This window comes from Rhyacophila brunnea, unplaced genomic scaffold, assembly GCF_057557595.1.
Source record: "Rhyacophila brunnea isolate RB1 unplaced genomic scaffold, BYU_Rbru_1.0 scaffold_8, whole genome shotgun sequence".
Lineage (NCBI taxonomy): Eukaryota > Metazoa > Arthropoda > Insecta > Trichoptera > Rhyacophilidae > Rhyacophila > Rhyacophila brunnea.
In genome coordinates this window covers 41,041,819-41,067,315 of record NW_028233350.1, presented here as the reverse complement: position 1 = coordinate 41,067,315, position 25,497 = coordinate 41,041,819, and the positions used below count along the sequence as shown (strand labels likewise).

Genomic DNA, 25,497 nt, shown 5'->3' with positions numbered 1-25,497 from the left:
CACCTTGTACGAAAAAACAAGGACATAGTTATTAATAATTTTAAAATATATATATATATATTATTGCTGGATGGGCTATTTCATGTTGTCCATGCCGTTAAAAGGCAGTGTGATGCAATGCGCCTTGGGCATTGATTAAGTTTATATCTAAAATTTTCTCCACGACTCTACGTGGCTAGTTTATTACACGTCATGGTCATCGGGGTTCACAGCCGGACGAAGGCCCTCCCTAGCTCTCTCCACTTTTCTCGATTCCTCGTTCTTCGCTACCACGTAAGTCCACCGAACATTATTAATTCGTATTTCCAGAGGGTTTCAGGGCGTCCCTATGAGAATTTAGTGTCCCAGTGGTACCTGTATGATGGCATTTTTCCAGCGGTCATCCACTCGCTGAGTGACATGTCCAGCCCATTGTCATTCGATCTGATAAGCAAACTCTATCACAAAATTTTCAATCGTGCCCTATTACTAATATTTTTGTTTTAATAATAAAAGACAACCTCATGTTTATATTCACTTGATTTTTCTCTTCTTTCTAAATATTTAATTTATTAAAAAAACATGGTCACCGTAAGTATCGTGCTTCGGGTAATCTGGCAATATGGATCGAATATTTAGCGGCAGATTATTAAATTCAACTTGAAGAGGCGATCGATTTCGATTTCACAATGGCCCTATTTGAATGATATGCCCCGAAGGGAAATACTTTGAATCGAAATGTGGGCAGAGATGGAATCGCTTTAGTTACGTGCCAGTGAAGTTTCGAGATATCTTATCCTTTATCGCATGAATGAAATTATGTGCACACGTTAGGTTTTGATTTAATTATTAGACTCTAAATAAGGGATAGCTAGGGGATGTTTCTAATGAACGGAACATAACGATGTGAATACTAATTGTATTGTATATAAAATAATATATATGTGAATTAATCCGTATAATTCAATAACGATCGAAGCCTGCTTTCGCTTCCAAGGAGATTACCAACTGTATAATATCATAGCAGCGGCGAAGGGTGGAGGTAGGCTGTGATTTGACATAAATAGTGCACACTAAACTTTGTCAGACATGCGTATTTGTTTTCACTGAACTAAGAATACAAATTGTATATTATGGTACTGGTTAGTTTTTAATTACAACGTTTTTATTAGGTCGTATTCTTATTTGTTCGGTGGTTGTTTGTGCGGTACAAATCTTGCAATCGATTTTTAACTACCTTCCCGACTAGCTAGACATTTGAAACTTTTAGAATATATTGGAACACAATGCCAATGCATTTTTTAATACTTTTAGCCATTTTTAAGTAGAATTAAATTCATCTTCAGTTAATTATGTTTTGTATGAAAAGTTATTTCGGAAGAAATCCGTAATCCAATCCATTATTATTGGTTGCTAGGGTCCTAACAACTAAATTATTAATATATACGTGCGTTACTATGGAAATCAATATGAGTGTCAAAATAACATTTCAGTATTATTTCTATCAAATACAATTTTTCTGATCGTTTAAGCTAGTCAAGTCAAGTTTCTATGATTCAACAGAAAATTTAAAAACGTTGTATATAAAAAGTTCTTTTTATCTTGTAATTATGTTAAAATAATCTTCCTAAACTAAGCCGTAATAGTTTTGATATGCTCTGGGTGATACGACAAAAATTATACACACTTTTGTATACTCTGTATTGAATTCACAAGAATAATTTACGTTGCTGTTTGTTCAATTACTAAAATAGTACTACTTAACCCAGTGATTAGATTGTGGCGATCAAAGAGTCCTGCGAGAACAAGCATTGTCAGCAAAATCCGTGACATACGAAGTGATCATGAAAATATTATTTAATTATTTTTCTATACATTTTTTACAGGCCGTCAGCGGTAACGGTTAGTGCTTACTCAGTGAAAAACGCTGTCGGCGAAAAATAATATTGTTTATTAGATACATTTTTAGCATACAAGTTTTACACAAATCTCATTACCAATTGGAAATTGTAGATTTGAAGTGTAAATTGAAAATTTACCTCAGTAGTATTTATTATGTTTAAATGCATTTTTCACCGATGGCGTGGGATACTCAGTATCAGCATTATTCAATCGTGAGTAGTTCAATAAATAGGATATTACAATTGATTGAATATCGTAATCCGTATTTATCTTGATCGTGTAACAGTCACTCCAGTAACTCGGGCTACATATCTCACTAGTTGTTATATCTTATATTACTATCTTTATTTTACCCATGTAAACTGTACTTGTCAATCCGGCAATCCATCTACCAGCAATTACAAGTCTTCATTCTCCGCTCACATCTCAAATCATCAGCATTCATCATCTCAACTCACACTCCTCACCCCAAAGGATCATTGAGTAAGCACGAGATCGCGTCACCTCCCTCGATCCATCGTCACGTCTTGCATATCCACTATGTTAGACCTGCAGCGCGTATATCGCTTTTGTGGTACCGCTACAGGCTGAAGATGTATCGCAAGTGTGCCACAAGAGTACGGAGTGTCGGACTCTCTAGCTTCAGCTGGTAAATATTTCAAAGCCAGGGTATAAAATACGTATTTATTTTATTAATCTTTCTTTCGGTTGCAAAACCATAACCATAGATTCCATAATTTAGGTCAAGGCTCTAAAAGGCTAAGGAACCCTGTTATAATATATGATGGTATTTTTTAAATTTAAATCGCTGACGCCAAGCGATAATCCGTTAAACGCTAACGGCGTTAAATATTTAAAGTCAAACTTGTCCTAAGGGATTTCCCTAAATCGAAAAGCTCTTCACTCTGTATGAGAGTATCCCCACCCCGCCTCCCACGTGACTCCCGCCAATGAGATCACGGGATTAAGAGCCCCGACCAATCTTAATCCCTAATCGTCCGATAGAACTGAAAATGGCGAAGTGTAAATCTCTCATTTTTGTTCCCGTAGGAGAGTGTCTTAAAAGCTTCTTCGTGGCAGCTTTAAAGTTTGAACAAAAAGTTTACAGAAAAACGAACGTTAGAATTTAGAATAATTATTAAACATACGTTGTTCACAGATTTCCTGTGTCTATTGTATATATAATAATAAAATGTGGGTTGAAGAAGTACAGCAAGTACCTACTGGTAACAAGCCTGAGTAAAAAGACGACAAACCTACATAATATGCAGTTATAAATTATAAATAACAGTTATTTAATTTTAATAAAGTAGGTACGAGTATATCAGAAAAATTAGGACAGTAACTTGAATACATTAGTTGAATATTTCACAAAATGAATTTCTTACAAAAGTTTAATAAGGTCTTTACTATTTTAACTGGGTATGAATTGTGTTTGCACACTGTTATTTGCCTCCCTCTAAAGTTTAAGTCCAGTCTTAACCAGAGTTTCTCAACTGATGTGCTGTGATGATTGAAAAATTTACCGCTTGAAATTGTTTCATAATTACCTTAAATATATAATATATTTGTCTAGATTTATCTGTAACGCATGAAAGAAAACTTTATACAACAAATGTGTAGGAGATAATCAGACGTTTTAAATCGGATAAGGTAAAAGAAATATTCACGTAAGTGCGACTTCTAAATTTGAAAAATAAACCGGCACGAAAATAAAGTAATCGTTTATTTTAATCGAGCCGTGAAAAACATATGACAGGATACTGTCATAATAGTTTGACAGATACTTACAGTGAATTACTAGCATATCGACTAGGTATAAAGAAAGTATTAAACATTACAATTAATTTTTAACATATTGGCAGAAAGCTAAGGTAGTAATAAATTCTAAATATCATTTTAATCAACATAATTTCTGTCATAGAACTAAGCCACATCCAATAATATTGACAGGTGGCACCGCCACCTGATTTTTTTAGTAAAGTAATAGTAATCATCGGTATCAGCGTACATATATTATAGGTATTATCAGGTAACCATACACAATTAATATTAATTGATTTAAATACGAGTAAAATGCAATTTTATCGTACTAATTGCACTTTTATTATATAGCTAGACCGGTTTCGTCCGCCTCAGACGGATATTTTCAACAAGTGAGTTAGTGACCTAATAGTAAGTTGAAAATCTCCCTCTGGGGTGGACGAAGCCGGTCCAGTTATATAATAAAAGTGGAATTAGTATAAAAAAATTGCGTTTTATTAAAATCAATAATACAAAGCATTTCTACCATGAATTATTGGCAGTTAACACAATAAAAGAAAAGAATACACAATTCTATTTTGTTATAATATTATATACGTTATTTAAAACGAACCCTGGAAAAGCATTTTGGAAAAATCCCAGTTTATTTGCACCGGACTTGAATCGTTACATATCATGATATCACAATCCGGGCGATCAGCTCTATACCTACCGCTTCAAATACTAACCAGTATTATACTTGTATAATAAAAATAAATCGGTTCTTGTCGGTTAACAGGAAGCCAGTGACAATTTTGAAAATAGCCGATATACTGAATTTTAGCTTAAGTTAGGTTAGGTTGGGCTTTCATTCTTGAATTCATGAATTTTGCCAAAATCAGCCATGGAAATTAGCGCCGTTTCCGCCTGACTTCCTGTAAACTGAAATCTAATATTCGAGACTTTCACTGAGATTTGTTATCGTAATGTAATAGATTTTTGAGTGGCCACCAAGTGTTTTTCCTCTTTCTTACCTCGACGTTTCGTTATGAGAATCTCTTGAAAATAGCCTCTTCAACAAAGCCTAATTTTTTTTAGTAATAAAAAAATTGATAGCCATGTTACGGAATTATTCTTCAGTGTGTCACAGAAAGTTTGGGTAGCACTGGTCGAAACGATGCATGGTTGAATCAATGGGTTTCCTCTAATTACTAAATAAACAACACCATTGTTTAAAATTACTTGATAACAAATTACTATGTACACAAAATTCAAAATAGGAATCCTTTTCTTGGAGTTTGCGAACAATGCGCGGTAGAATTCTTAGAGTTTCCATTTGTTTAGGGTTCAAACTTGAAGTAGTGAATGAGGGCCATTAAATTTATTGTGTTGAAATCTAGGCATTGTGGAAAACTGATTAACACTTTCTTTATGGCATAATATTATGCCTTTCGCCATTTTTACGTGGAGTGCCTACTTCTATTATGGTATAATAATTTTTCTTTCTTGACATGACGCATGCTAGTAGGTCCATGAGAACATTACTGCTCTACAAAATAGTTCTTACTATTTATTGATTATATCGGCCTAATGGAACTTGGTGGAAATTTAATTTGAATTCTTTTAATGATTTCAGCATATTCGGGGGGGTTGTTGGATCCGGACCGCCCCCGCTACTTATGAAAAATAAAACACGAATTATATACATATATGAATTAAGCACGTAGATGGATGTTACCGTTTAATATTACCATGCAGTATGTCTAAAAGACAAAATAATGGGCATGTTGTATGAAACCAATTTCACACAGTTGAATGGAATATAAACAGACGCAGTGATATTTAAAAAACCTGTAATATTAGCGTATAGCATATCCAACAAACGGGATAGTGCGACTCGGACGACACAACTGGACACGAATGGTCCTAATAATTATTATTATCACCGTTAGCCCACGCGTTAACTAGAATGCGACATGTCTCCAGTGAATATAGATAGCTGCAGGCCGGGTGATCAGCGCTAGAATCAAATCGCGGATAATTGTCTGGGGATGCGGAATTTTTCGGTATTTATTTATTTTAGAAAACAAAAACATTGTGGAGATAACAAATCAAAATTCAGGACGTTCACAACATAAGATTTACAATATAACAAATATTACCCTCACTAGAAATAGAAAAAATAAAAAACATAAACAATTTTATACAATAAAATATAATTTGTAAAACAAAATGTTTTTAGGAAGCTCATTTACTAGTCTTGCACCCCTCGCTAATGGTGCCTGATAGGCGTGACTCGAGGTAACAGTTTTGACCCAGAATAGGTAGATGATTGACAAGTGCATTTAAATTTTAATTCTTTAAGACGCCAGGATTGGAAACCATCCCTCGTGATAGTAGGCAAAAATGTTTCAAGAGCAGAAGTCAATACGAGATTCAAGAGTGAGAAAAGTGAACATGCTTTGTAGAAAGACAGTCGGAAAGTAATCGTTTGACGAATTATTAAAAGGATACTAGTTAAAATAATAGAGATATAAGAAGTTTCTTGTAGACGCGCTCTAAAATCAGCTTGTAGGAAACTTCATAATTACCCCTTGATAATAGAACCATATTTAAGAATACTAAGTACTAACGAGACATATCTATAACGTCATGATAACCAGCAGTAACTGATAGTATCTTCAGTGACGTCCCGTGGAGGTAGGCAGATTGAGCGTCGCTTGGGGGCGGCAGTTACCCAAAGTGCGGCAAATCCAGGAGAATCATTAGGTATATATAGATGGCTAGGTACCTAAGCTTAGTAATAACGGAAATATCTTAGAAACAAAATATATTAATTAGGTGCTTGCTATAAAAGTTTTAACAGGACTTTATTTTTTGTCAGGTTTGCGATGTCTAGTTTACTTCCGTTGTTCTTGGACGTCACGCTCTTGGTGAACAGCAATGACACGTGCATACTTAATATTAAAGTTAGCCAAATATGTTTGCCAGTCACTTGCGAGTTTTGGAAGTAAATACAAATATAATATAAAAATACAAATGTACCTAAGTATCGGAAACCACAAACACGCAATATTGTCTATTGAAGCAGAAATAGCATTTAAATTAGATTTAGTGGTATACCTATATCTTGTTAGTAATGTATCCATACAACATTTCTTAGATATTGGAGTCGTGAAAGGATGATAAAAAGTACTGTATAATAATAACTTTGTATAATAATACCTTGAAGTTATGGGTTACAGTTGAATGTTGTATGACGTTAATTAGTGTATTTATCTACCCCATGTATTAGGTGATATATGTGATATAGATTAATATCATCATCTACTGAGGCGTTGGCAAGCCCTTCACAAAGGTTAAATTGAAAGTCGCCCTGCAATAACCTGGCGTTATTGTACTCACACTATAAATGATAAATTACATCCGCCCCAAAGCACTAAAAAGCTCCATATTCATTTAAGGGTTTACATGCTTGTATATAGGTTAAAAATTAAGAATTTGTTATATTTTTAGAGCTGAGTTTAAACGATCTGTATACTTCGTAGAAAGTATGTCATAATGATGCCCTGTCTTTTCTGAAGCTATAAATATAAATCAACAATCCATGGTTACATACAAATTTAACGTATTATATTACTGTTCACTGTGACCTATCGTAGCGAAAACAAATCGCCGTATAGCATTGAAATCAGAAAATGACACGTTTCTTACGGAGTATTTCACGAGCACCTATTTGTTAACATACTTTTGAATCATTCATAATTCTATATAAATATATTATTATTATCTACGATTGCATTTCCAATTTACTTACCTACATATTTTCTTCTGTCTTTCCCTTGTATTCCGCTGGTTTTATTTAGACGTGTATTTGATATCAATAATATACCGCCGTCTATTTTCAATACAATATACTATAAAACAGTATTATTGCGAACGTCATTATTTTAAAATAGATACTAGGTATGTGATACCCCCAGAGCAGTGGTGCTGCCTTATTCTGGTACATGAGATACCCATCAACATATTGTGCATTATACGTTAATTAGTGTTTACTAACATGTGTAGCGTCACCTACTCCGTCCAGTCCGCTGTTGGCCTCGGCACAAGCAATACGCATATTAATCAGTCATACGAAACCAATGACATATTAAATGGACGACTCACTTCATACCCGGCGAGCACGAGAAATTGTGCATGAAAGTCATTCACAGATGTATAGGTAGATGTCACGTGACCATTGATGTATCCGTTTCCATTATGCGATACAAGCTTCGAGAATTTATAGTAATATAACCTTTATTGTAATGGCGTATTAGTGTCATGACTCATTGCGTTAGAAACAGATTCTCGGTTACTTACGACTTCTCGGAGATTAGACGCAAGTGAGCTCAGCGAATCACAGGCGACTGACTGTCCAATGGTTCCTGTCATTCAATTGCATTGAATAAACATTCATCAATATCTTAAAATGGCATTTTATAAATAATAAATAATACTAATACATGCAAAGTGATATCCCATCTTTCTTGGAGTGTTTAGTAGATTTTTTTACAATTTTTAACTAGGCACATTGGCATTTTGTAACACAATAATAACGGTGGAGTCGAAACCTGACAGTCAGAAATTTTGTATGGGCAGACCCAGCGGTGTCGCCAGACCGCTTGCAAGCAGACTGTTTATTTGAGCGTAGGATACCGATATTAAAATATGAATTTCGCCATCCGGCAGACCCGACATAAAGTGAGTGTTATTTTATTTTCTAGATGCTTCGTCCATATTAATGTCATTTTACGAAACTGTCCTGCCCTGCAACTACCGTGCCGAAGCACACAGTGGACTAGTTGAGTCAGTGACAATAATTATAATAATATAGTAAAATATATTTGGTAAAACGTTTCTTTGGGGGTAGTATTGGAGACAACATTTTGCGTTCTGTATTTTCTATGCTTTATAATATATTATAATTTGGAAAAGTTTAGGAGCATGTCTCCCACGGGCATGACAGAAGAAGAAGATCGTTATAAAATTACATTGTTTGTGAATTCAAAATAATATATTCTTTATAAACACTATAACAGGCCAAGAGGCCCAATCACTGTAATGTAGTGAAATGGTAGTGTGTTCAGTAAAAGAAGTGAATCAATCGCAAACACCTAGGCCCAAGGGTATGAGAAAAATCACAATAGTACATTGTGTTGTGACCTCACCGAGAATTGAACCCGTAGCTCCCGGATAGAAGGTCAGAACCTTACGCGCTACACGACGAGAGCCGTAAATTGAATCAGTTAATACCAACTTACTAAGGATCGCAACACCGAACGAAAATACAAATACCAGTATTTTGGTATTTCATATTGAATACCGGTATTCGTTAAAAACACTTTTAAACTCGACACTTAGCGTCAGCTTAACATGAAAAAAAAATCCGTTGTGAGCCGGATATTGTGAAAGAGCCTTTATAACTCTTGCCAAATTTCGTTTAAAAAGTTTTTTTAGATCTTCTTGCATAAAAATATTCCTAATTTTTTTTTGAATTCATCTGCTTTTTAATACCAAAAATACCGGTGTTATACCGGTATTATAATTCCTAGTAGTAACCGATACTAACTAGTTTAATTTTAAAAGATAACAATATTAATTTCTCAATGTTTATTCATATTTTTCAAAACAATACTACAAAAGCTGCGATATTTCTGTTATTGTTCACCCAAGAAAATATTAAAAGGTTGATGTACGAAGGTTCTGTAATGAAGCGAGACCAAAGGAGGCTATCTGAACGGATTTCCTCCTTCATCGTCGTTCGGCAGTTCAGGCAGGATATTAATCTTCGTTTCCTCCAACAGGTGAAATATGCGAGGGTGGCGAGAGGCCAAGTGGGGCAGGGGTAGTGCATGAAATGCAAATCTTTCACGAGCCCTCTAACGGAAAATCAATATATCACCGGAATTTAAAGCCGGTATATAAATAAGATAGAATAATATTATTGTGTTTGATAAAGAATAATACGCCTTGTTTTATTTTTAGAAAACTACTAAGAATCCCAATTCCATATTATATTAAGCCAGGGTCCATTCACTGCTACAGGGACACACCAATCGAGGGTGTTAGGGGTGCGAAATACCCGGGCGGCCAAAGTAAAATAAACATTTTTTAATGATTTGACTAAAATACTATATATCAGGTATACTTAAATATTTTGAAAACACTTCTGAGAAATATATAACTAGAAAAAATCTTTTTGGAAAAATACGATACCAGCTGGATTCGAACCTGCACCCATGTACCTGACAACTAAGCTATACGTGTCTTACCTACTAACAATTTAAATACAAAAGCCGATTGCCAATATGTAATGCAGGTTAGAAAGCACTTCAGCACATATATTCTATGCACAAGGGCGTCGAGGCGGTTAATTGTTACAATATGTTAACCGTCTGAACTGTCAACAAGTGCTATGTTTTAACAGCACTTTTCTTGGATGTGTTAACTTTTAGAGCGAGATAGACAGTTTTGACAGTTTAAACGGCTTATTATAACAATAATTATAATACATAAATATGCTAAACTACCCTCCATAGTTGCCAATAGTCACCGATAGCAGCCTTGTGTATGGAATAGATGCGCAGAGACTATTATTAAAACCATTAGTACCTATCTTTGTTGCAATTAGATATGACACGTGTAGCTTAGTGGTCACGAGTCTCTCGTAGTCCCAAAAATACAATAAGTACTTATATTTTTTAATAAATTTCTTAAAATAAATATGCAATATTTTTTGGTAGCTTTTACATTCTAATTTCTTCGTATTTTCACAAAATATTTCAAATGGTTATTTTTTAATAATTAACTGTCAGTATTAAGTTTTACCCAGCCACATACATTTGTTCCATATCTGCATCAATATGACGTAATCTGTTTTATCGTTCTTATTTCGTAGTATAAGTCATGTCATAGGTGAACAACATTTCTGACAAGATATCTATCTACACACATGTTTATGTTATTTAGGTTCTATCTTTATTATACTCGTATTATGAAAGGTCATATACATAAATCGTATGTACAAATTGAGATAAAATCCATGAGAACATACTTAAGATTAATGATACCAAATTACAATGTATGTCAGGTCCCTTTTAGTGATAAATGTTTGTTTGAATTGCTAATATATATTGTATCAAGTAAGCTAACATCGATTTAAATGCATTATAGACTTATTACATATAATTATTTGCGATTGGATAAGTTCTAGGTATAAAAGAGACAATTTTATAACATATCGTTTTACTTTGTGTTGTTGTGAACTAACCTACCATTCCTGATGCCAATTGGAGGGCAATAACCCTATTCAACCAAATCATTTCGGATATTGGCATATTTCACATGCGAGAGGATGAGTTAGTGGGCATAGTTTTATAAATTCTTAAACTATGGTCTACTTATCTCATTCGGTGTACCTACCTACTTGTATTTAATTTATAATTTATGTATTTACACTTTCTACTGTTTATTAACTTAATACTGATATATTTCTTTTTTATATAAATACACTGTTTTATAAATATTCCTCTTTTTTTTTAAATGTCATATTGTGAACGTCTTAAATTAATAATTTATAATGTTCACTATATTTAAACTAAATAAAATTTGATTTTATTTGATTTGGAATCCGTGGACATCTGATATCCAAAGTGTTATCTCGGAATATAATAATTCAGATATACAAAACACTGCTGAAGGCAGTTTTTACATATGTATCAGAATATTGAATCATGAGAAACAAGTCTAAAAAAGATCTTCTGATTTTAAACGAAAGATTCCGAAAAAGATATTTGGAGCCAATAATAAACTAGATGAACAGTGGTGCGTACGATACAATCGCAAAGTAAACATAGAATTTGGTCAACCAAACATAATCCTAACTATCCTGACTAATATGGTCTGGTTATGTTCAACGAATGGACTTGTAATTAACAGTTAATGGCAACGGAGGGATATTGGGTGCCCAAATTACGGCGGTTGGATGGCGTGGCCCTGAATGCACGAGCGATCTGAATTCTGGATTTGAGGATAATTGTGGAGGAAAGACCGACTTAGGAAAGACAACTTGAAAATGATGGTTGCACCACAAATGATGATGATGGATAAAACAAAAAAATTTCACCATATAACTTGTATATAGTTAGATAGTTAAAAAGTACATATATCTACGAAAAAAATATAATCGACGTATATCCTATCACCGTAATATTAATATTACGTTTATAAATGTCCCATTCATTTTAATGTATCGATGTAATGTTCTTTCAAAAGCAAACGGCGTACTAAATTTAACTGACTGGCTGATATAATTTTATGTTACCTGTATAAAAAGCACACCTGTTAGCGATATGAATATTTCATAGCTTTCAACATATCTAATATGCACATATGCCTCCCGTTTAAAGATCAGCGTTTTTCAAGTTATACATCGCAAAAAAATACTGTTTTATTTTTATTGATCATTTAAATTGAGAATAATACTTATCATTTTAATTCTTATTAATAATAAATTATTTTATTAAGTAATAAATAGCTTCATAAATTATTAAAGCTATCATTCATGGCTGAAGATGTTTTTTTCATGAAATAATGGATCTGTTTCAAGTTTTTCTAAATCCCAATCAGCAAAATTTCGAAACACCAAATGGTCATTCTGTTTAAGTTCTTGTGTTAACTGTATTTTATACATCTTTCGTATTATCCTAACCTAACAAAACCTAACCTAACCTAACCTAACCTAACCCAACCTAACCTAACCCAACCTAACCTAACCTAAACTAACCCAAACTAACAAATAATCCAGTTTATCGGCTATTTTCAAAATGCGTTTTCCGCTGTATCCGCTTTAACCGAACAGTACCCAAATATCTTTATGAAAAATATTAAATATAGTGTCATAAGAAAGTCAAAATTCTTGAGAACGATGTGTAATTGATTGTTTTAGATTTTCATTCACACTTTGAATCACAAGATCGATATTTTCAGCAATACGTTTACATTTTTAATGTGTTGAATTTTTAACATCACAAACATTACCGCTTGATTTGAAATTTTCAATTAAGTTACGAATAGAAAGATCGCTTATTTTGACCATAAATTTCTCGAGGAGCTTGAATAGATTCATGTTGTAATAATTTTTAACAATTATTTGTGTATATTTCTATGATGATTTTCCAAACAATACTGAACACAAATGTCAATTTTGGTGAGAATTAAATCTTTAGTACTAATCTGTAAAAAACAACCCTCATAATACTTATTTATAAATGTTGTATTTGCGAAGGCTGGATATTTGCATTTTATTCAATGTATCGTAATTTATATTAAAACCCATCAATATAATATTATTATACAATCAAATATAAGTAGCACTGACATTTCAGACCAAGAATTAATAACCATTTCAGGCGTTATTAACTTCAACAGACATTTTAATCTAGATAGGTATCCGATTTATATTGAGCATTTATGCTGTTGGGTTAAATTTGTGCTATGTTTCTATGCACCTATTGATTAAATTAATATTTTTTTTTATTTCGGCTTACAAACATTATATTTTATGACTTTGTAGTCGATAAATAAACATTTTTTTTCTTATTTATTTTTTCTTACACATCTTATGAATAATATTGTAATTCTGATTTTTACGTTGAAAATTAAATACTTAGAATTTTAATATTATATTGTCAGTAAACGTTATGAAAATTTTCTGATACAAAAATGTAATATAATGCCACTTTTCATTTGTAGAGCCATAAATTTCGACACTTAAAAAATGACTGACGTATTTTCTTTCCATTTTTTTTTTGCAGCGGAGACGCGCTGGCTGACACGCTGTCGGCACTCTATGGGAAGCTACTCGTCGTTATGGGAATCGCTTTTCCCATGGCTGAAGTCATCTCCACATACATTCCGCCCTCCTTCTACGAGGTAAATCAATTACTGGTATCTCTATGCACTCAATTTATTTAGCATTTTTTATTTTAACCGTATTTGTAATAGATGAAAAATGATGACTCCATGCCGGAAGCTATTTGACTATTTTGAAGGATTTGTTAAAAAAAAGTGGGCGTAAAAGGTTGCGGAATATTTAATTTTAAGGTGGAAAACACGTGATAAATTATATTTATTTTTGCGTTTCATAATGCCACATAAATATGGGGTAAGAACAAGGATGAGGGTAGTGAGGTTGAAATGATAATGATTAGATAAGATGCGTGTGATTGAGATAATACCCAGTTTATTCCCCCATAAATATTGATATTATTAAAAATGAAATTCACTATAAACTACGATTGTGAATAAAATTACAATAAATAATAGAAATAATATGTTAATCGTAGTAAAACAAGCAGATTCTATTTTACTATGAAATGACGATAAGTGATGTAACAGATGTGACATGATGTTTTTAATACAAATGCTCGTAAATAAATATTAATATCACTTTTGCTAAATCAGCCCTCTTTTGAAATTTAATTGATCTACATAAATGGCTTGTTTTACCATAAGTGTTGTTTTGCGATTTCAAACAATAATGTGTTGCGATATAAATTATAGTTAAGAAGTAATGGTTGTATGCTAAATCATGCTGGATGGATGCCTAATTTCGACACAGTCATATACTAATACTAAAGAAGCAGCGATCTGAAGAGTGAAAATTACTCAGTTTTTGAGAGGCATTCAAAAAGCGGACGACGTAAATTCTTCTTCAGATTATTTAGTCGTATGACAGCCATGGCTTAGTCCTCCGCGACATTCAGCGGAACGCAGAGCCTTTGTCAATGTGAAACCTGTTGCACTCTTGAGATTTCCTCTGTCTATCGAGAAGAAGGTTTTCCTCGCCCCTCCGATCTTCGAACCGACCTCACGATTTTCTTCAGTTGTTAACTTCTCTGTGATATATATTTTCAAAAACTGAAGAGTCCGGTGAAGGCAAACCGAGGAGTCTTCGTCGAATCTGGATTTTGCTGATTTTTTGAGTCGTTGGTACTCTTGGCCATCCATACGAGTATTAGCATCTACCTCCAGCGCACACATTTCAAAATCGTCTAGCCTCTACTTTTATTTTCCAAGTTTCAGAAACATAATACAAACTTCTAAATTTCAAAAATTATTTTCCTGGTGCCTTTTTTCAATCCATACTCGCTTTTCACTCTCTAAAAGATCGTAGGTCACTTCTACTTTTGAGACATTTTTTCCTGCTCCCACGAGGAATGGTTTCCGATCATGACGTCCTAAAGAGTTTCAATGAAAATGCGCCCATTCTATGTGGTCACAGTGATGTGAACTGTTCGCTCATATCAGGCTTATCAAAACACCATTATCGAGGGTTGCGAGACATAGACATTTTTAGTGATGTGCTGTGTATTTTGTTTTTTGAAATTTTATTTTATTGGATAAGACCAGTGCTTTTTAATTTTAATCTTATATCCTGAATTCTGATTTATTACGTCCACCATATTTTGTTTTTAAATAAATATTGGGAAAACAAAAGCTCTTACTAAACGCATTTTATTCGTTTTGAAAGTAATGCACTTCCAAATTACATGTAATATTGCCCACAAATACAAGCTGCAATGTTACTTGGAACAGCCCGTCATGATTGTAAAAAACGCCAACAATGCTAGGGAAAAATATATTAATAGATAAACATTGCGTTATCTCTTTAAATAAGTATGTTTTTCTACCAAGAAATAACAGTAAATACGTAAAACGCGAAACAAACTCTCGTATTGGTTTGATAATTCAATTCAAAGAAGCGTACGTATCCTAAATGATTTTCTTATCGAGTTTGTGCTAATAATCTCAGGAGCAGGAAGCGCACATTCTGTGCCGGTCTTTTCCATCTTCTTGCGGAAGGCAGGCAATCGAATTACGAGAGCTACAGCTAATATGATTGTTTATTCGCAGGGCTACTACTTGTACCTGTACATCGGCAGCATGGTGTTCCTCCTCTACATGTACGCCGCCCTCCTCAGGGACCGCTCCAAAGCACTCTCTGACGCCAACAAGCAAGCAAGTAAGTATCTTTTGTTCGGTGTAGAATTTTAATACCGGTTTTGTTATAGCGGAAAACCGGATGTTTTTATTTTATGCCGGTTATATTATAAAATCGGTTTATTTTTGTGATGATTTAAAGTGTTATTTTATTTAATATAATAGTTACATAACCTTACGCTAGCCCGCGATGTCCCAATGGTAACGTATGGGCATGGTAACCTGAGAGACTCAAATCCCAAGTCTGTCAAAATTTATATAAGTATTGTTTTTCATTATGTGTTTGGATTCACAGCATCGACCTAATATCCTGAGAAAGTGGCTAAAGTCAATTTTTCGTACAAAGAAAAATATCCACCTTTACCATAATATTATGGATAGGGATTGCAATACGGAATGAAAATGTGAATACCGGTTTTTCGGTATTTTTTATTGAATACCGGTATTCAATAAATATAGCGATGAAAATCTTTTAAAATATTATTTTATAGCAAAAACTTACATACATACATTTATTATATTGACATTTAAAATATGTATTGATCATAATTCTAGAACTAGTGATTTTTTACAAATAATTTGAATATTATATTCATAATTTCATCAAAATTCATCAAGTGAAAATAAGTCCGGCTGCAAGAAAAGCTTCTTAAATTCAACGCTTGTACAGTCGTCTAATTATAGAATAATTGAATATTTTTGTTCCGGATGTTTTCTATTTCGAAATAATATTATGATAATTCATCGCGACAATTAGGTACTAATATAAATATATTTGATGAAATTTGTTTTAATATTTTTTCACCTCTGTTGGATTCACTCAATATATTTGCATTTTAGCAGCACATAACTTAAGTTCATTTTCAAAAACGTGAACGAGTGTGCTTTCTTAATACCGAAAATTCCGGTATTTTGGATTTTTAAAATCGGTATTTCGGTATTGATAAATACTGGAATACCGGTTTTGAAATACCGGTATTGCAATCCCTAATTATGGGGGCCCATATACACTGCCCCAGATCGAACATGGTAATTAACTTTTTTTAATACTTACACACTTTTAAAAAGCTTCAAAAACATACATATTATTAGAAAAATCATAGAAACAATCATGGACCAAGTGAGATTCCAACACACTTCTTTTTACTTTCCGACTTTTAGAGGAATGTAAAAAGTGAACACTATTGTAGAATTTCGTACATCTTTATTGATCATCTAAAAGATGGTATACTTTGGTCATATCATGCGACACCCTGCAGCGTTCGCGTTAAGGGCGATAGCGACGGGTTTCCTTAACGCAAATGATGGAATCGGATCGCCAGAAGACATAAAGGGGGTCTCGAAACAGTTCAAACCTGTCACACAGTTAATAAATAATTAAACTAAAATCTTAAACTTCATAAATTTAGTATAAATAAAAAAGTAGTACAAATGATCCCATTTTATAACAACTCGAACAGATACGTTCGTGTACAAAAAAACATTATATGTCATCACACTCGTCCTTAATAATAATATTTTAGACGAAAGATTTGATTTATGGTTTTTATTTTTGTATCGTGGGGGAGGTAGGGGGTTTAAAATCAGTCGATGGGTCGGGCCTCCACGTCCCTAAGCTCGCCACTGATGGGCGAAATTGAATTAATGTGGTCGCCAAAAGCTATATCGACGTAGGCTCACGTGTAAACACGCGCGTTAACATAATTTTACTCCCTACTTTAATTATAGTTTGTCAATTAATGGCTACGGCCGTATGTTGTAGCTTAACCACTGGGGAATGACAAAAGAAATGGCGTATTTCAAAAAAACACTACCTTATTCTTAGGTCAATAATTGTTATAAAGCAATCATTATTCATAAGATGTTTATCACACTTGAATGGTCAAAGACATAGCTTATAATAAATATCTTTAGAATCATCTTCAAATGTGTTAATCTTGTCGATTTTTTGAATAATAAAATGCCTAATTCTTGTCAAATTTGGGATCACAGAGATTATCAATATAATTTATTATCGTAAATATTTTACAAAAATTATCTCGTAATAAATTATACTAATGGTTTTATAAATGCATTTAAAAATTAATAAATGTAAAAAATCTTAACACCACTGCACAGTTATGTACCGAAATATGACTATATTCTGAAACATTAGAGCGAGAGGTTTAAAAGAATACTATTTTATGTAATAAAAATACTTTATGCAGTCATCAAATGTTTAAAATAACTATAAAGGATAATAAGGCTTCAAAATTATATAAATAGATTATCTACAACGTTTAAGGAGTGTCCAGTATCATGGTTTGAAAATACAATAAAAACTCAATTTCGACCTACGACGAGCACGTGGGCCGTTAAGTGAAATAATATTTTTATATATATATTTTTGTTACACCATAGAGATTGCTATATAACTATTATTCTACCGTGCAAATAGCTTTCTGCATGGCTGTCAGAGAAAACTACGCTTCAATTTAAAGCGCTGAGATTCACACTTTCTCTTTCTATCACCCCTGCGGCAGGTTGTAAGTGATATAATACGGTGAGGTCATATGTGCTTTCTCATAGTTAATTTAAGAACGACGTTCACGTAATTTAGTTAAGGGTTTACAAAAATAAGAACGGTTAATGCTTCCCCTTTAAAATCTCAATGAAATCCTATTAAATGTTATTTTAAATGAATGTAGGTACATGCTTTTTAATTTTTTACGAATTCATATGGGGCTTCCTATGCGATCGACGCATGCTTTATATTAATGCATATTATAATTAAACCTTGTTGATTGAATTTAGTATTTTAATTTCGTAGTTTTTGAAAATAAAATAAAGTTAAAATTTTCATGGTAGTAAACCCCCACTTGTTTATGGAAAACATTCTTTCAGGTAGGAACTCACTATTAAATAGAAGTAGACATTTAATAAAAATGTCTGCAAAATGATTGCTTACTCAGCAAACTCTACTTTTTACTATACTGGAAAGCGATATAGTTTTACTGTTGTATTTTACGTCGGAATTGCATTTTTCTTATTTCGTCTAAGGATCACTTTCTTTGTCGACTGGGATACAGAACTAGACATCTATAATATGTACATATAATTCAAAATACTTTCGTACGTGTACATATTGGTGTATATTGCAAGTACGAGGAATGGTGCAATAATGTTCCTTGCCGTGTAGATTGTAAATTTTATTTCAATGCAATTTTAAGTTTTCCTGCAGTACCATTCATTCCAATAACCCTCCAAACGAGAGTGATGTCTTCTACAATCACCCCACTATATTTAGGCCGTGGTACGAAACTGTGAATTACAATCATGCTAGTTATCACTGACGTCTTTGTATAACCCTACAAAAAGAAATTCAACGTTATCAAATCGCACGATCTTGATGTGGCAATTAAATTACGATCCATTGTGTAAAATGGTCGACTTTCAACTGATGATATGTCAAAAAATACGCGCGAAATATTTAACAGCTAACAAATGACATGACTGTGAAATTCATATGAAGGGTTGGATAATCTTAATAGATATTATGAACGAAATATGCAATCGAAAATATTCATTTACTGCGAATAAGTTAATCAATAACTTGCACTAAAATCGCGGGTAGAATATTTAGACGGTCTTGCTTCAAGACATATCGCCTTATTGAATACAACTGTCACATTTTGTGACATGATATAAGTATTAGTAGAGAATTATAGTAGCAGTAAATTGTTCTGCAGTTTCGTATTAGCTTTTGTTACCTACTTATTACAATTTTTTGTTTCTACATGCTCATCTCTCCCATGAGTCCCATGGATACTCTTAACTTAAAGTCATGTAAATTCAATCAAAACACATTTGAGTGCAGGGTATTCCCAGTTCATAAGCTTCAGTTATAATATGCTACACATCAAAATTAGTATCCAGTGATGCGGCCGATTTAGATAAGTTGTGATATATTGTGATGGGGTCATTAACTTCAATAGTATTATGTAGAATCTTTTGTTTAGCATTGTAATTATACGACGGTTTTGCCATAAGTGACAGATTATATTGGTTGAGTAAATATGGTCAAATATTTCAGAAAGCTCTCTAACCACAGAAACTAGCTCAACATTCGTTGGTTACTAGATAACCAACCGCAAAGCTCCTGGACGTAAATTGTACTGGGAATTTGAAACAAAGTTATGAAAAGCAAATCTACTATGTACCGTTCTACGTTATATTTTTCACGCTATTTTACCTGAATAAAAAAAGGTCTGATAAAAAAATAAATTCACCTGGAAATGTGATGAATGAAATCTATTGTTGTCGACATTTTCGTGATTTTTTTTTGGTAATTCTGTTGATATTTTTTGTTGTTTTAAATAAACGTTTTTTTTTTAAATCATGCTTGGAGGATTTCAATTTACTTGCGACTGCACGATGAATACTTTCCACAGCGCTATCCAACTGACTTTATTGTTGATGAAAATACTTAGACTCCATCAATACAAGTAAATCACATATTGTGGTTTTGTATTCGATATACTGAACTTAATATAATAATTTTTGAGACTTTCACAGTTGTTTTTTTATCGTAATAGTTTTTTGGGTTTTCACCGCGTGTTCTTCCTCCTTCTTTCCTCGATGTTTCGGGATCTTGACAGAGGCCATTCTCAAGAGATTGTATTTTTTTTTAGATGCCTTTATGGATACCTCGCATTTACTATCGAGGTTTCTTTAAGGATTTTGGCACGCAAACTACTCTACGTGATGCTAGTCGAATGAAAATTGTGCCGGATGAGAGAATATGCCTTATTGAAAACTATTCTTCTACCCGCATCGGGTATTGCCAATTTGAATTCGGCCAGGGCACATGAAACCGCCTTGCAAAAACGCTGGAAAATTCTTTGTAGCGCAAGGCGGTGGTGTTTCTGATGAATATTTTGTCGTATACATTGGAAACTGTGGACTGCGATTTGTAGCCAAGTTTTCCCGTGGTAAAATAAATGTCGCATAGAACTGATATTCTGAGCATATACTTATCCTATCTTATATGACTGCAGTCACTGGATCTGAAAGGCATGAATCATCATTACATGTCACCATTTATTATTTTTATTACATCAATACAGAAATTAAAAAGTGCATCTCTTCCATGTGACTAAAAAGTGACAGTGAAAAAAGTGCCTCGTTTGCCATGGTCCCCGGAAGTTCTCAAATGTCCGCATCTGCCATATGTAATAGAAAGTTCAGGTTGTGCCGCTCCTTGCTAAAGATTTGACAATGTAGGACTGGTCGCTTCTGTCGTCGCATGGACACTTTCCATAAGAGGTTTTATTGATGAAGCGTACTGTAGGTGTATGAATGCGAACGCAGCTCTAAGTATGTCAAAACCCAAAAGGGATCCGATTAGCTAAGAGCAAACGTTGCAAGAGTAAAATAGTGTAATAGTATGCCGTGTTCAAAGATGCCAGGTCGAATATTGTATTTCGCTAACAGTGCCGGAAGCCATGACGTTTTTGACCGTAGCCCATCATCCCTATTAATATTTTCAGGGTGGATTTGGACTGTGGATTTCGATCAATCAATCATGAGAATTATCCGTTATTCGGACCCCTATCATAGTCTCAAAGTCAAATTTGTGGCCTGTGTCCATCGAGTACGTAGGTGTGACTTGATAAAGCTAACCAACGTAGGAATCATTCAGAAATTTATATAAATATATAACTACAATATGATTGCATTTTTAATTTACTTAACTATACTTATATTATTATGTTTCGTCTTTCCATTGTATTCCGATATTATTTCCGAAGTTTTATTTCGACGATAATTTGATCTCAATACTATACGGTCATCGGTTTCCGATACAACATACAAACGTACACTTTTCCGGACACGTTATTTACAAACAATATACATAATAATTGTAGGTATGCAGTTATACTAAGCACACTTCACCTTAAGCTGTAGTACCGGAAACGGATGGCCGTATAGCGTTGAGATGATCACCTAAATACTCACCAACTTTCGAATCATTCATAATTTTATTTAATTAATATATACGACCCCACGATGGCCGCGCGGCTTAAGCGTCGGCCTATAGTGTCGTGGGTCCCATGTTCGAATCTTGGGACTGGCAAGTTCACATATTGTTTTTCAATTTGTGCATGAGTCATAGTATGGACCTAATAGGTTGAGCAAGTGGCTAACATCCATTTCTCGTAAAAATAAATTCTGTTAATACAAACCTTCACTTTATGGAGGCCCATATGATCGTATTAGGATCGGACATGGTCAAAAAAAATACGATACGAGTCTAGGGAATCCAATCCTGAGCCAAAATTCTGATCCCGGGATTTCGAGATTACAATTTGACAATCCCGGGACTGGTCCCGGGATTGGGATTTTTTTCCATTGTTAATATAAAATTTTTATATTTACAAATAACATTGATAAAATCGGTCAAAAATAAATCTAGTATAATTTATACTATTTAAGACATTTATTGTTAATATTGTATACATTAAATCTTGGAAATACACAAGTTTAATGGAGTAAATAATATTGTAATATAAATAATAATGTGAATTTAATATGGGATTGCTATTTCTGATAGTAAAGACATAATGAATAGATCAGCGAGATTTAAAATAGTAAAGCAAATAATCATGGCGTACTTATGGCCTTTCCGCTTCATAAATCTAATTAGTCAGCCAAATATGAAACTGCCGTAAAACGTATGATATCATGGTGGAATTACTTTGTTAAAAGTGCGAAGCATTGTTTTTTTACCAATCTTTCTCATTTTTAATAATCTATGTGAAAAAATAAAATGAATCGGAAACCTACACATCAAACTTCATTCAAACTCAGTTTATTTCTAATGTAGTTATTTTGTATTAAAAGTATTTTTTCTGTTATATTTTCCATAAAAATTGATAAAAAAATCAATCCCGAAATCCCGGGATTATGTTTATCAATCCCGGGATTCATAGGTATCGAAAATAGCTCGGGATCCCTAGATACGACCAACTGATACGTACAATTTGCCAGACGTGAGATATCCAGGGTGGCGTTGAGTATTTGTTTTTATGAAAAGCAGTACGCTAAAAAAAATAATATTTTCTGTTCTAAACTTACTAAACCAGTTGGTTCAGTGATTTAGTTGGTTATTCTTAAATAGTAAGTGGCCAATCGCCTTTGTGTAGTATTAATAATGAGCGCAGCACAGGACCCTTTTTTATTTTTCTGGGTTTCCTTGTATTATTATCCTTCGTCAACGAAGGATGACTGAGCCGATGAAAGCTTCCGTCCTTTTTTAGCAGGCTTATCCCTCAATGCGAATGAGGCTTCATTTTTTATTCCAAAAAAATACCGCCTTCCAGAAAAGGTTGTTTTTCAATTTTCATCAACGATTACATTGGAATTTTTTATAACAGACTTGCTTGTGGCTAACCCACGTCTTTTAAGTTTACCATAATAATATTTTAAATAGAATCCTGGGGCATAAAAATCAATTGTGGGGGTAGTTAATGAAAAAAAAATAAACACCATGAAAATTATGAATGTTCGAAAGCGTCTTTGGAACGTTATATGGGGTCATTGATATGGAATTTAATAAAAAATCGATCGAGCGGGTTCGAACTCTTTCCAGGCGAGTACTTTGGTTCTAAGCTAATTATTTCTCATATCCACGTTTTACCAGAGGTAAATCAAATTCTGTCAGTCAGGAGGCAATCTGCTATATGATCATTTAAGGTAAATGATGATAAGGTAAACGGACAGTGTTGAACTGTGTGTCCCTGATAACTATCTTAGAAATAGAGAGCATTAGTTGTTTATTCTCCCAAGGTGAAGAACTAACATGCCACTGGTAATGCCAATTAGGAGGGCGATAACTATGTTCAACCAAATTGCTTCGGGTGTTGATATATTCCACTTGCGTGAGGGTGGTTTAGGTGGACGATATTTTATAAATTCTTAAAATAGGGTCTCCTTAGCAAAATTGATATACTTCTTTGAACTTTTATAGATGTATAATTGTATTGTCACTGCTTTTGTATGTTTATATTGTGTTCTCTTTTTATATTTTCATTTTTATCGCTATTATTACTTTTTCATGATGTTATAATGTTTCATGTCATGTTGTGAACGTCTTAAACTTATAATTCGTAATGTCCACAATATGCTAAAAATAAATTAATTTAAATTGAAGAACTTAAACGTAACGTTATTTTACTTATGAATAATGATTTTTTTATTCAATATGGAATATACATAAAGTTTAAGAACGTTAAATTCTTTATTATAGGATGAACACAATTTTTGAAAAACTTCAGAAACATATTAAGTATGTATGTAACGATTGGTCAACTTTATTGAAAAAAATAACAAAGACTAATTTATTGGTGTGCTGATAATTATATACATACGTATAATATATATTATATCTGTATTTTTGTTATCGAACTATAATATGGAAACATAAAATCACAAAAATAAAATAAAAGAACTAGCCGTATTAATGAGTCACACTAGGACTGGCAAGGCATCAATCCACGCAACAGCTTCCGGTTTGGCCTGGTGTATGGATGAGACTCCTCCGGGGAAGGCATACAATATACTGCATGACTTCATGATGTGCTCCGTGGTACTCATATAATCAAAAGATTGATCGTGCATACACTTACGTGTGTAGCCACCTTTAAACACGTGTTAGTTATTTGCAATATTTACACATTCTGTATCTTAATATGCAATAAAGTTTTTCACGTAAACGCAACGCACATTAGATACTGTTAATATTTGAAAATATTCAGAGTACTTTCTACATAACTTTTGTCTAATGTCTAATGACTAATTACTAGGGAGCGGATTTATATGCAACAAAAAACATGATTATATGCATGCACGTATCCGCTTAAAATCAATAGAATATGCACTAAAACCGAAGAAATATGCAGTTAAAAATTTACATTTTTTGTGGGAAAAAAATGTAAATACCCACTTTACCCAATATTACTGACAAAAAAATCGAATAACTAGTTAATAGTTTTTCAACATAATACTATCGTATAGAGAACAAAAAAACACAAACAATGAATATAAAGTTAATCAATTACAATTTTAAAAATAGTTTTTTCACAAGTACAAATAATAGAATAATAAATGCAATGTAAACCAAACATAACTTAAAAAAACAAAAACGACACACTTACCTATTCCTAAATACTATTTTCTATTTTTACAATATTTTTTTCAATATTATGCTCTGACATAAAAATTTTCCGCGTATGTATCTGTCAGTATTTTGTTTATATGCGGAAAACGACCTCTCAACGTCTACAAAAACTTTAAATAAAAGTGTCCGAGTTTACTTTACTTTTTCTGATAAATAAATCCACAGCTCGGAGATGACATTAACAATGCAAGTGCATCTAAGCTATCTACCTTCCTAATTTAGTTATATTTCGATAAAATATAAAAAAAAAAAACTAAAATTATAAATTCAAAAGCTCTAGGATATGCATTTATTTATGAAATATGCACTTATGTCTCAAATATGCTCTAACGTCTCGAATATGCATTTATATGCACAATAATTATTTTTGGATTCTGTGTCTTTCAAAACAGATTTTTGTGCAACTCTCATAGCTGTGCATACCCTAACAAAACATGCACTAGCATATCGAGTGTGCTTAGGAAAAAGGGCGTAACCCTCGATTTTTCTAAAAGTGCTTTTATTGGATATTAACAATGCATACAACTAAATACACGTTTTGTAAAAAGGAAGTAAGCCGCAAATGTCGATTTATTATCTAAATTCAGGTTTTAATTGAGCTTTAATTA

The 25,497-nt window shown here is 33.1% G+C and overlaps 1 protein-coding gene across 1 annotated transcript in view; it reads left to right on the top strand.

Moving 5' to 3' along the window:
* Positions 1-25,497, top strand: part of LOC147064240 (proton channel OtopLc-like) — a 252,185-nt gene that overhangs the window by 161,823 nt on the left and 64,865 nt on the right. Inside the window, exons 4-5 of the mRNA XM_085958679.1 lie at positions 13,485-13,602; positions 15,586-15,694. Coding sequence (XP_085814805.1) covers positions 13,485-13,602; positions 15,586-15,694 — 227 coding nt within the window. The remainder of the gene's footprint in view (positions 1-13,484; positions 13,603-15,585; positions 15,695-25,497) is intronic.